Below are 14,169 nucleotides of genomic sequence, written 5' to 3'. Positions count from 1 at the left end.
GGAGTTCTGACAATGAAATGGACCTTAGATATAAGTCACTTCCACATCTCGAAAAAGAAAGTCGGAGTTAGTTTCCCTTTCTGTCAATTGCCAAATCTCAACCGTCCTGTGATTGACGTATCACTAAACTGGTATGGTCCACCTAAGAATACCTACTGGAACTAGTGGAGGACACAGTGACTCCTTCGACTGCTGGAGTCAAAAATGAGACCCAGCTAAGTGGAAGAAACAAGACATATAAAAGCATGGACATTGGTTATGTACTCCATGTGTACACCAGAGTAAACATATGAAAAATAATGCAGTCCTGCCTAAACAAATTCCAAGAACACGGTAAGGAAGCAGCACTAAATATGTGTTTAAATACATTGCGAAGTGGTCCATTTAGACAACGCTTCAATCTATGTTCCACAGCATCTTGAAAGCATCCATCAGTACACAGTCCGATTCTGTGAAAATGATTTTCACAATACCACATCTGATGCATGTTCAAGTTCTGGCTGAGCCTAGAAAACCACCCTAAAACAAGTACTTACCCTGTGATACGAGGCAAAGTGTCAGTTGAGAAGAGAGCAAGTTGTGGCTTGTCCCGCTCGATGAGCCATATGGTGTATTGGCCACTTTGCTTGGGGTTCAGGTACAAGGCCATGTTTATGTTGCAGGGAGTTGGGCCACCCCACAACCATGGACTCAGCACCCAGGGGCCACCAAAGGAGGAACCGTTCACCCAAAAAAACTGACCTGAGCGGAAGAGAAAACATAATATTGAATATAAAGCCAGAAATGGCTTCAATTACAACAAGAAACACAGCCATTTTCTGGTCGTTTTCATTTTGATAAAAATAAACATGTTTTGCAACAAAGGATGAGCACAAATGCTAATTCTGAGTGAAAATATAGTCGGGTGAACTGTAACACTTAATGAAAATGCATGACATGAACTAGCCACTAAGAGCATTGGCAGAAGAAAAAGTAAAAAAAAAAGTAGGTGTGGATGAAAAAAATAGAATCAAAGCATTTTTCTTCTTGCATAGAGATGAAGTCTCATTTCACTTTCAAACCAATTGTGCTCATTCAGGCAGGAAGTGAGTGCGAGTGGAGGATCACAAAGAGTTTTCAACTTGAAAAAAATATGAATGTTTAATGCATCCCGTTAAAAATCTACTGTTGATGAGTTGAAGTTAAAATTGCAAAGCCAAATCTGACAGAATTAATACATTTCATTATTCTCAGGAAGCATCCAAGATGAAGATGCTGTGACATTGTGGAATATTTTGTTGTGGCAGTGAAAATCGTTTCATGTCTTGAAAAACTTGATCTTAAAATCATTTTTACCACTTAGTATTTCTTTTCATCCCCATCAGAATTTGTTTATAGATCAGTCTCCCTTCAAGATAATGGTAAAAGCAGCTTACTAAGGATCAGATTGTCTTTAACTAAACTTCTCACAACTGGGTCACAAATGTCACTTTGAGTATCTCAACAGCTGCACTTAAACCGCCTTTTTCCATTAGTTGTGGCAATATGCAATTCATATGTTATGCTGGGTGAGAAAGGATATGAAAGGACCACGCACATTTCAGACGTGTGTCCGAGCTCAGCTGAATCTTTCGAAAGAGATCTCCAAATATCATGTCACCACAATGTAATGCAGTTCTTCTCAACTGGTACGCATATTCATTTATTCAATCCTAGCCGTATTAAATCTCTTATCAGGTCTTATTAGCTTTACCCTGTTACATTTGGAAAGAATCAAAGATGATGGTGATTACAGTGCAATCACCCGTTCCTGGCAGCCTCATGAATGTGTACAACCTGCAAGTTAAGTGTAAAATCTGACATATTAATTGAGAGTATCTGACACAATCAGTTCCACTCCAGGACATCACCATTTAGTTACATTACATGCTTCAAATATTTTAAGAGCCCTCATCAACCATTGTGAATGCTGCAGTTACTTGCTGTTACCTAAGATTACTACTTTTCACTTATGATTGATGATGACATGTACTGTTATTCACCCTTTTAACATTAAGAAACTTTAATGCTGTATGTTCTGAAAATGAAATAAAAAAACATTGCCCTGGTTCAGCAAGGCCAAACTGTCCCTAATTCATTCACTGCCAGCCCAGTTAAAATTGACTTTTGACATCTATAGCTGTCATGGGCAGTGAAAGAATTAGATGATCTGGAATAAGAGAATGATTCAGAAGATCTGTATAAGAAACCTGTATCTGTACCTGCTGATCAGGCTAGTAAATTTGGGGCCGCCTGATGATATGGCCATCTGTGTTTGTTTGTTTTTTTCTCTCATTACATCATCCTTTTGTCTACGGTTTATAAACTTCCTCACTTTAACAAGCTTAGGGTTAAAAACAGAGCAAGCCTGAATTAACTACACACTCGCAGGAAAAGACACTCTGGACCCAAATAAGGCCTACTGCTGAAGAAACTCATAAACTTCTACAGTTAAGAAAAAAGGAAAAGGCAAATTATCACAATGTATTTCTAGCTATATGAGAAACTCATCTATATTTTGGAAAACAGCAATATTTAATGTAAGAGAAAGTACAATTATGATTATATAAATAATTATATATATTATATATATATATATATATATATATATATATATATATATATATATATATATATATATATATATATATATATATATAGACAAATCTTTAAAACCATTTTAAATATGAGCCATTTCAAAAAATAGCCATTCACAGATCTATGAAGGGAATGATTTTACAAGAGATTGACAACTGGGAAGGATAAAATACATCCTCTCAAAAACATATCGACACTCATTGGAGACTAAATTACATATTTGCTCAATTTTCTATCTTCTCCATACTGTCATACCCCAAGTGCCAGATCTATTTGTGCCAATTCAAAAACCACTTTAAATTGACTGACAACCACTGCAGAGAATTTTAGAATAAATCATAATTCGTTGAGAACCTTTGCCTTTCCAAAACGTGTTAAGTCCACATAAGGCTGCCTTGTCTCAATGATGTGCGATGCAAAGGTTGATTCACCTGAAATCACCAAAATAGAATGCCTTTTCATTTTCATGTATATCTTTTTCTTTTGGAATTGTGTAAAAACCAGGGGGGGAAAAATGACGTTTATACACTAAGTAAACAGAAAATACTTTCAAAATAACTTATGTACACTTTCTACAGCAGTGTCTTGACAGTGAATATGCAGTACCCTTTCAAAGTTAACACGTAAGCACAATTATCGCTATTTAAATCTGAGCTGCCGCATGTTAGTTAATTTCTCAGAATTCCTGAAAATGTTTTATGTTCAAAAACACGTGTATGGAATAAAGCTATTGCGTCAATATTGTTTTTGAGGGAGATAAAGTAGCAAACGCACAGCGGCACTGAAAATGATTATTAATTGATCCTGGAAATTCTTAAAATATTACTTACACCATTTAGTGTTATTTACAACATGCAGGTATGTTGTCTGCCAGACTGTGAGGCCTGTAGCATTAAGTAGTAGGCCTGAAAATAGAGGCGCTCTTTTTCGTTTCTGCAGTCCTTCAGGTTCATCTTCCTGTGCTGCTTTTATGTATGTTGTTGGCTGAAAATTGCTGGCTTGGCCTATTTGCTTGTTTCACCTGGTGCCTCGGAGTCATGTGACAGGCGGCACAACATCAGGACAAGAGAGAAGGATGGTGAGCAAAGTGTGTCTGCACCACACTGTGATTGCCTGGGGCAGCACTTAAATTGTCGGTACTAAGTTGACGCACACAAAAGCAGTCATCCAAGTTACCTCATCCAGAACACACCAGGAGTGCCAACAAGGGAGAAACAGAAACTCAAGTATCTCAACACTTGAATCATTTCGATCAAAACCTGCACCAGATATTGATATTACTCATATTTAGATGGATTCACCTTCCAATAGTTTCTGTTACTAACATATCACCACTAATATAAATACATCATTCACAACCCCACCATGAGCCGTCACCTTAACGTGGTGGAGGGGTTTGCGTGTTCAAGTGATCCTAGGAGCTTAATTGTCGGGGGATTCCCCCTTCCCTTGGGCTCACCACCTGTGAGAGGGGCCACAGGGTTCAGGTGCGAAGTGAGCTGGGCGGTGGCCAAAGGCGGGAACCTTGGAGCACCGATCCCTGGCCATATATATATATATATATATATATATATATATATATATATATATATATATATATATATATATATATATATATATATATATATATATATATATATATATATATATATATATTTTTTTTTTTTTTTTTTTTTTTTTTTTTTTTCTGCATGCACAAAAGCACAGTGATATATATTCTTTTCTATTTATTAAATTTCTCCCTCTTTGTATTGCTGGATTAGCATCAGTGGCTCTTTTCCCACATTAACACAGATCCTTACATGAAAGATCCACTTGACTAATATGGGCCAAATGCTGGAGGCTGTGTGGATAGCACATTTTCCTGCATACCCTGCACAGATTTGATGTAAAGGCTTTAAACTCAGCCCGGACTGGATTTTGGCCTGAAGTAAAACACTTATTAACTATATTATTATCTGCTACAAATATCATATTGAAATACAGTACCTGCCAGACAAACAATTTTGGACAGAGTATTTTGACACAGTGAATTTCAGAAACCCATTCAATATTTAATATTTATATATGCATGAATACGCATCATTCCAGAATTGGAGAACATTTTGGCTTCAAAGTTCTTAAAGTAAACCTACATTTTGCTTCTGTTACATATTCAGCAACAATAGGTAATAAACTATCATAGGCTTGGTTAGTTCAGCTAACAGATTAATGGTACTATTTTTCTGATGTGATTTCATAAATAAAATACTCTAATCACAGTAATAAGGTTGCAATTTCAGAGTTACAGATCCGTGCTTAAGTTAGCATTCTTTCAGTTTATCTGTTTAGCTGGCTGTTACTGCTAACCAAGAGGAAAAATGTACTTATGTAAATAAGGAAGAAAAAAAGCATTCTCTTGTTCTGATTAGCTGCATATTAGGGTTGCATGAGCTAGAGACATTCAAGTAAGGTTAAGTATTTTATAAAAATATGACAAATAAAGGAGAGGGCAAAACTTTGCTCTACCCATCATTTTGGAAAATTGATGAAGTCCACCATTATATGTGATTCACTGCTTTCCTCCTTGCCTCTGTGTCTACGCACATTGCTCCTCCGCTAGAGATAACAGTTAAGAGGGGAGGGGCGCAGCCAGCGCAGGAGGAGTGCTTGTGTTGTGCACGCAGTCTTCACGTGAGTGCTCTAGCGGGAAAGAAGCCCTGTGTGCCGCCATGTTTTAGAATTTTGTACATGAATAAAATGTCTTTGAAATCTGGAATTATCCATATGATGCTTCATCTATCTTAAAGTGAAACAGAGGATAATGATGTAAATACAGGAGTATATTGCTATGGTAATTTAATTCAAAATACATATTTGATTCATTTATTGATTTTTTTGTAATGATATTGAAACATAGCAAGACACTTGTCAATCTAAACAGACTCGCTATTTTGTTTCCATTTCGACATTTTCAACCATTCATAGCAGTTCTTGCATTATTCATATTTACATTATCATTTCATTCACACGCACATGTTCAAGGGTGCAGTGGATTGTTAAGGTACAACTGCAATACTCAAAAATAATCCACCAATTTATTCTTTACCATTTGTCCTTCAGGATCACCAGAGAAATCAAATCTATCCCAGCCGACTTTGGGCGAGAGCATGGTACACTCTGGATTGTTCAATAGTCAACCAGAGCAGGTGGTACCAAAAGAGAGCCATTCAAAGTCATATTCACTCCTTTGTACATTCATAAATTGTATGAGGAAAGTGCCTTTCTACTACATAGAAATATACAAGTACAAGGAACATGTTATCAACTCACACTCAGAGATAAGCACAAATTCTCAACATTAGGAAGCCAAGGCAAATCTGTTGCCTTCATAATATGGCTGAGTGACTTATAATATTATTTCATATTAATATCAAAATGTCATTAAACCTTGACTTCTCTGTGCTTTGTTATCTAGTTTTATATATATATATATATATATATATATATATATATATATATATATATATATATATATATATATATATATATATATGTTATGTGTTAGCATTAATTAGCTTGAAAGGTCTCAAAAACTGTGCAAATCAGCTATCACAGTCTGTTGGGGGGTCCCGAAGCTCTCTTGGTGAATACCAATAGTATCAGCATTTTTCACCCATGGGAGGTCATTTGGTCATGCAGAGTCATGGAGTTTTTGCTGTTGAACTGTCATGAACTCTGTTGGATTTTCTGCTCAACCTCCCCACCCATCTGTAAGTGCATGTACAAGTGCAACGTTTTATCCATTCAGCACCTCTCAGCTTTTCCTGTGTATTCATAGAGGCACTTGCACATCACTTTCCATTATGCCTTTCTTTGTGCTGAGCGTAGAGATAATACTAATATATTTGTCAAAGCAAAAAAATTACATAGAGAGCACCGATGCAATATCAAATATCAAACCAGAGGGAAAAGTCAGAAATGAAAAAAGTTCTCTTTCAATTACTTAATGCAAACCTTGGCGAGAATTGGCCAGTGACAACACAGATATTACGTGTGTATCTGTTCGAGGTGTCAGTTTATGGAACAACTATCAAATAGAACTGAAAAGATGTATATATATATATATATATATATATATATATATATATATATATATATATATATATATATATATATATATATATATATATATAAATATATATATATATATATTTCTACATTTAATGAGAGAATGTATACAATTTGGGGTAAATTTGTGATGTGTACATTTTATATACAGTACACAGTATGTGTGTTTTTATTTATGTATTTATGACTTTATATGAATTATATAGGATGTGTGATTACCTTCACTAAAATAAACTATCACACAAAGGGAGACAAAAAAGATGCTATTGAAGTATTGATTTGTCTTATGGCTAGGGTATTTTGGGTTTTACTTCTTCCCACTCCTTTTCAGAGATGGGAACAGGACTTGTGGGTTCCTTTTTTCTTTTTTACTCATTTTGATGGTGTCTGCTTTGCAACTGTACATATTTTTTTCTTTTATTTGTGTGTTCATGTTTATTTTCCCCACGTTTGAAAAAATAAAATAAAATAAAATAGTGATCTTCCACCCCCCTGTGATAAGTGAAAAACCGAAGTAGCGTTACCGATTAGTGGCCTGCATGTTACTTTGCAAATTCAGTCTCCATGTGTAAGCAATGATGCAAGCAAGCATATTTGGAGGGACTTCTAAGTCCTGCAGTATTGATGTGATTTACTTAAATGAGACAAATTTGTGTGAACCATTAAAATATCAAGTTTCTTTTTGTTTTGTTTTTTTCTTTGTGTGTCCAAATGGATTTTAGAACATTCATGATACAACTTCCTGGTCAAAATTAGACCAGACCAAATGGCAATTGATGTTTTAAATGACAAAGAAAAATTTGAATTTTCCATTGTGTACCCTGGCCAGGAACCAGGTTAGGGTGTCCGCCGCCTACTGCTCCAAGTCAGATGGGATAGGCACCTGTGTTTTTATAATTTATTTCTTTAAGTAATCCTGCGTTGCATATACTAAATAAGAGCTACTTTTAAGGAGAAGGTGGCTCTGACAAGTTTTGTACTTAACAATTTTATCCAGAATGGATGACATTTTTCACCATGAATTTGATGAATGAAAGGTCAGTTGAACCTGAGCTTCATATTTCAATAAATCAACTCCACAGAAACCACAGAACTTAACTTATTCACCTTTTCAAAGGATTATTCTTTCTGTGGGTTTTACTAATCAAACTGGAATTAGTATATTAAAAGGACTATTCTCAGAGATGTATTTGGCCTTCTAAGGTTTAAAAAGTTTGGTCGGTCTTACTAGAATCGGACCCTAAACTCAATTTAATTTTTTCTTATATAGTCCACATACTGTTAAATTATATTCTAATTAAATAAATGTATTTTTTAGTCACTTGAAATTGTATCCCATGTCCACTACATTTCCAAAATAAATAGGGCATCAAATTTCTTTGAAGTTGAGGCAAATAAAGAAATGTAAAGTATTTCTCAATGAGTAGGTCTTCGTGGTAGACAAAAGCACCCCGACGTTCATGCTCTTTGCAAGATGATATCTACCCGTTAAACTATTTTCCATAGAGTCTGTGGTGAGGCAGATAGGATAGCATGTGGAACACTGTTCATCTATGTCGCAATACTGCAACATCTCATGGTGTGAATTTTTTTAGGAGGAGAATTTCTCTTCTTATAGATTATGGAAGTATGTATGAGGAGGCTATTTGAAAACATTTTTTCCTCTGAGCAGTGGCTTTATTCCGATTACCTGGACTCATACCCACAACACCTTCCTTCTAAGTTATTGCCATTGCAGTTCGAAACTACCACTAAAAGCACACTACTATTAAAAAATCATGTTGAATGGCTGATTAAGGATGCTAAGAAACCAGCTGGCAGTTACAGTACGTTGTCATTGTATGATACAGCAGCACTAGTCTCAGGTGGTTGTTTACATAAGTGGCGATGTATGGTGCATTCATATGCAGTCTGACGTTTCAAACTCGGAAAGAAAAAAAAACACTGAGGCATTAACCATTAATAACTGTAACAATAATAATCACTGCAATTATAATAACAATAACAACAGTAATAATAATTAACAATGATGTCATGTGGATATAGTTTAATATATATTGTTGCTTTAGGTACAACGTTTCTCCTAGGGTTTGTGCGTAAATGGGGGACAAAAAACTCCCCTCGGTCCACGCTCGTAAGTCGAAATTTTCGTAAAAGAGGGTGTTCGTAAACCGGGGGCCGACTGTATTAATATTATATATTGCAACCATCACACAAAATTCAATATTTACTTTAGCATTTTATTTGGGTAACACAGAATGTCTCCGTGTCAACGCCATAGTCATTCAATGTGGTATCTTCATTTTCATGACTATTTTTTTGCAACTGCTCACTGAAGGCATCATAACTACGAATGAACACATGTATAGTTCGGTACTTAACAAAAAAAAAAATGAAATACAGTACTGACATGTTTTATATTCTAGTCTCTCCAAAGTAGTCACCCTTTGCTGTGATTACTGTTTTGCATTCTCCTGGCATTCGCTCGATGAGCTTCAAGAAGTAGCTACCTAAAATGTTTTTATTTCACCAATGTGCCTTATCAGGGTTAATTAGTGGAATTTCTTGCTTCATCATTGGGAATGGGACCATCAGTTGAGTTTTGCAGATGTCAGGTTAATAGACAGGCAACAGCCCCAGTGGACAAATGCTGAAATTTGTATTATGTAAAGAACGAGTCAGCTAATTTTAGGAAAAGCGAGTGGCCATCATTACTTGAAGAAATTTTTTGAGATGTGTCCAAATCTTTGGCCGGTACTGTACGTTGTCATAATGGAGCAGCAAAGAATAGTCGTACAACTACTCCTGCCTCTTGAGCAAGCACCGCAGGGTCTCTTTGTAGATATAATGGTTGTCCCTCAGGGCCAAATTGAAAAGGAAAATTCATACTTTGTGTTTGAAACATCTTTTTTGGGACCAGTCGAGAAAAATATTTGACACACATTGTGTGAGACAAAAATGAGTGTCAAAGGATTAAAATCCCACCTTGGCACAGTTAAGATACATTTTGTTGCGTCATTCAGGAATGAATGTGACAAACATGAACAGGTGCATGACTGCCATCTTCGAAATTGCACACTGGATCAATAACCATTCAGAAACCTCTACTTTTAGCCCTGGTTTGTGAGCCATCGAGTGGCCAAAATGGCTTATAATTGTCTTGTTGACCAACCAATGGCTATGTGTGTGCGCGTGTGTGTGTTTGCAAGAACACACACCCAAAATTTTTAATTTTGAAGTATTGAAGTATAACAACCCAAATTGCACACTGGGTACATACAATACATATGAAAACAAAACAACAGGAAATTAATAACAAAGGCAGTATGTAAATACAACAAAGCACTAAAACAATGCCAATTCTAATGCTACAGTAAGTCAAAAGTAAGGAGGAGGCCTCAGAGCACAGTCAAAAAAGATCGAATCATGCTCAATTTACTCGACTTATAGTTCATATTATTTCCTGAAATTTCAACAGTGTGTAGTTAGAATACTCCCTTAAATTTAAACAGTTAAAAAGTAAAAGTAGAAATGATTGAATGAAACATTGTCAGGTATCCATCGTTTAAATGTATCTCTCTCCTGGCAGCCATTTTGGAAATTATGCAGTGAGATGTCCATTGGAAGCTGGTTGTAATTGAATTCCTTATTGTGGAAAGGACGGCTCGGAGGAAGAGTGCTTAGCACGTCCGGTACACAGTTAAGAGACTCAAGTGCAATTCCATCTGTCTCTGGCCTTCCTGTGTGGAGTGTGCCTGTTCTCCTTGAACCCGCCTAAGTTTGCTCCGGGCACTCCGGCTTTCTCCCAAAAACATGCATAACAGATGTATTGAACACAGTAAATGGTCCTTTGGTCTGACTGGGTGCATTAATGATTGTTCATCCTGGTTTGCCTTGTAATTGGCTGGAAACCAGTTCAGGGTATATCCCACCCACTACCTGAAGTCAGCTGGGATAGGCACCAGCAAGCCTGTGACCCTTGTGAGCAAAAGCAGCTTTAGAAAATGGATGGATTTTGGAAGGAGAAACACAAATAAAAAATTTCAAGGCATTGGAAAAGGTTTACGGTATTCTGGAATAGGCTACAGCGCTATAAAAAAAGGGGGTATCCAGGATAAAATAAGAAGATGTGGAAGACTATCTTCAGTGGTTGATCCTGGAAACAGTGTTGGGTTTAGATTCTCAGGACACTGCAGAATCTCAATTGCTGCTATTATTTGAATAAGCCATGGAAGTGCTGCAAATATTGTGAGGGAGTTTGGCTTCATAAAGTTTTGTGCCAGGGGGGCTCCAAGCAAAACTACAGTTACCACAAGCAAGCCCTTTTCATATCTTGTTTGAAGCTCATTGAGTGTCACAAAACTCATGTAACCTTCCATGTCACGTGACAGGATAGTTCCAATGTTCGGAAAATGGCTATTGATGTTTTCCCTGGGGTGGCAAGGCTGAGTGATTAGCACGTCTGCCTCACAATTCAGAATCCCGAGTCCAATTTCAGCTTGCTCTGACTGACCTCCCTGTTTGGAGTTTACTTTTTTTCCCATGCCCACGTGGGTTTTCTCCAGGCACGCCGGTTTCCTCCCGCAGTACAAAATAAACACACATGATAGGGATATTGGACACTCTAAATTGCCGCTAAGTGTGACTGAGTGCATGAATGGTTGTTTGTCTCTGTGTGCCCTGCAATAGGCTGGCAACCAGTTCAGGGTGTCCCCGGTGTACTGCATGTCGATAGTTGGGATAGACATCAGCAAGCGAGTGACCCTAATAAAGATAAGCGGATATAATCAATGGATGTTTCCCTTTCCCCCCAAAATTACTTCACTCACACCTCTTTGCTTCTAAAAGACATACAATGATAACAATTTCTACAATGGCTGACAAGAAATGGATACATTTAAGTTTTTTTAAACTGCTTACTTTCATACATGTATTTTAGCAACAGATTGAATAACTTGATTGAGAAATATTAACTTTAATTCAGATAAATTGAGTGGCGTCAATACTTTTTTGTCACATTCTGTTGCTCATTGTTGCTTTTTTAAGTTGTGTGGTTAACTTTCCATTAATTTCTGTTTTGGGTTCTTGTTGTGTTTCCTTCTGACTTTGTTCGAGTGATTTGTTCCACCTGCAGTCTGTGTGTACCTGCCCCTGTGTCGTCCAATCAGCTTGTTCCTGTCCAGCTGTTGCATATTTTTCTGATTAATATGCAATATATTTAAGCCCCTTTTTTTTTTTTTTTTGCAGTTAAGCTTGGTTTATGCTTGACACGTGAATCCTCTATGAGGAAATATGATGTGCGGAATCTGGCATTTGTTTTGTAGCACTTTATTGTTGGTGCGGCCTCCACCCATAGTCAGCCGATATACTCCCATTCTATAGGTGGCAGTAAATGGAGTCTAAAACATACAAACAAAACTACTGTATACTGGTGGCGAATATTAGTAGATTAAAACGATCTAAGCTTCGGTTGTCGGCTAATTGTCTTGCCTTATGTCTATGTCTACTCTTGTTGTGTTTCTGTCATCGATCCTGTATTTTGCCAGTCCTTCATGGTCCTGAGTGAGTTATATTCCTTTGTTTTCCCAAGCTTGAAGTCCCTTTGTTGTAGTAAGTTAATTTGTGGATTTTTGGTTGTTACTTTGTCTTTCTGCTACCTTGATTTTGGTCCTCTTTTCTTATTAAACATCTGTTTTTTGGAGTTCACCTTGCTTCCAGTTTCCCTGCATTTGGGTCCACCGCCGCACTCCACCATGTCAAATCGTAACACTTTTTGACTGTCCCTTGTGTAGGTAGCAGGTGATGTGAAATAAGCACTGGCGTTATGAGCTGCCTCCTACAAGCTCCTAGGAGGTTTCAGTATAGAGCACTTATGGCAGAGGAAAAGATAAAGAAAACAAGGAAAATGGAGGTTTTACCTCTTTTACCTATAACTCTTCTAAACCCATTCTATAAATGTGATCCTTACAGCAAAAGGCATGGAATACCTGTCCTTGATCAATTTAGACCTTTAAAATAAGAGGGACAGAACAAATCTTCCTGGTGTATTTATATAATGGCACATACGTACCATATCCTGGACTACAAAAAGGAGATACAACAGTGTTTAGTTAACACTCAAAAGTACAATACAACATCAGTATAAATGCAAGCGCATCCACACTCATCTCATGGGTGAGGGCAAACATCCAAGTGAATCCATGTGACATCTAGAAGAAAATTCAGTTTGCAGGTTCATACCAAGAAGCATTCAACAAGTCTACTCATTTATAGATTACTTGTAAAGAAGTCATGTGCTCTACTTCTTGTCAACTTACAAGACTAACAGGTTTTTACTTAACTGTACCACAAGGACACTCATTTTTGCACTACTATTATACAAGTGTTAAACATGAATGAATGACGCTTGTTTTCTTCTAAATTGAACCATGAAAGACTAGGCTAAGTATTGGAACCTTGTGACAGAACGAAGTGGAATATTTTTATTAGTTTTTTTAGTTTTAGTCTTGATTTTTCTCTAGACTTCACAGACGTAATAAGTATACTTTAAATACTTTCATATAAGTTTCATACTGCATTCACACCGAACGCGATCGAGTCGTTAGAGCTGATAGTTTTGTATTGTAGTCAATGGAGTTCGCACAACAGGGCGTGATTGCGCGTCAGGCTACATGATGGACATGTATGGAGCGATTAGCTGCTGCTAATCACCTGCTCAGTATATAAGCTGGTGTCTTCCTTCTTGAACTTGCCAGATTGTCTCTATGCGCCACATCAAGCTTTCCAGCGCTTCATCCTGTCTGTCCGCCTCTGTATCGATCCCGCCTGCCCCCGACTATTCGATAGCCTGCCAATTACCCTTGATCTGTTTGTGCTTCGATCCTGCCTGTGCCCGATTATCCGCTAGCCTGCCAACCTCATCAGCCTGCCCGAGCCTCCGTCCCATCTGCTTCCCATCACCTGACTGCCTGCCACGCTCCGGCTTCGCTGGTCCCAAACGCCTCTCCACAGTGTCTCACTCCCGTAAGCTCATACGCCAGCAAGTATTCTTCAGTCAATAAAAATTCTGCCACTGAACTTACCTGCCAGTGCGTGCTCTTGGGTCCTGACAATCTTTACTATTAAAGTGGCTGCCAAAGTTTATTCAGCCAGCTTATAGCTGTTCAATCAAGCTGAAAGTCTGGTGTGAGACTTTTAATGTCATGCAAACAAAACCTGACGGTTGCTTGTATTGAGAAAGGCAGTTATAATTTAGTTCTTGCCATAGTAAACGATTGAAATCAAGTGTATGTGTCCTCAGCCATGCTCAACAAGTCCATCTGTTTATTATCCGATAGCAGGCATCATGCTGTGCTATGGGCAACAAATTCTCTCCCTTACATCAACACATGAGGCATCATGCTGTGAAGTGTGTGCTTGAGGCATGCACTGGCGCTCACAGAT

General features: G+C 37.4%; 1 protein-coding gene across 1 annotated transcript in view; it reads right to left on the bottom strand.

The window, feature by feature from the left end:
- The window catches only part of alk (ALK receptor tyrosine kinase), a 229,022-nt gene that overhangs the window by 176,695 nt on the left and 38,158 nt on the right, over positions 1-14,169 (bottom strand). Inside the window, exon 4 of the mRNA XM_088433659.1 lies at positions 537-741. Coding sequence (XP_088289785.1) covers positions 537-741 — 205 coding nt within the window. The remainder of the gene's footprint in view (positions 1-536; positions 742-14,169) is intronic.

The sequence above is a fragment of the Hippichthys cyanospilos genome, chromosome 14, assembly GCF_059441005.1.
Source record: "Hippichthys cyanospilos isolate Australia breed blue-spotted pipefish chromosome 14, RoL_Hcya_1.0, whole genome shotgun sequence".
Taxonomy (NCBI): Eukaryota; Metazoa; Chordata; class Actinopteri; order Syngnathiformes; family Syngnathidae; genus Hippichthys; species Hippichthys cyanospilos.
Note: the sequence above shows the minus strand (reverse complement) of the source record. Positions and strands in the feature narration are given on the sequence as shown.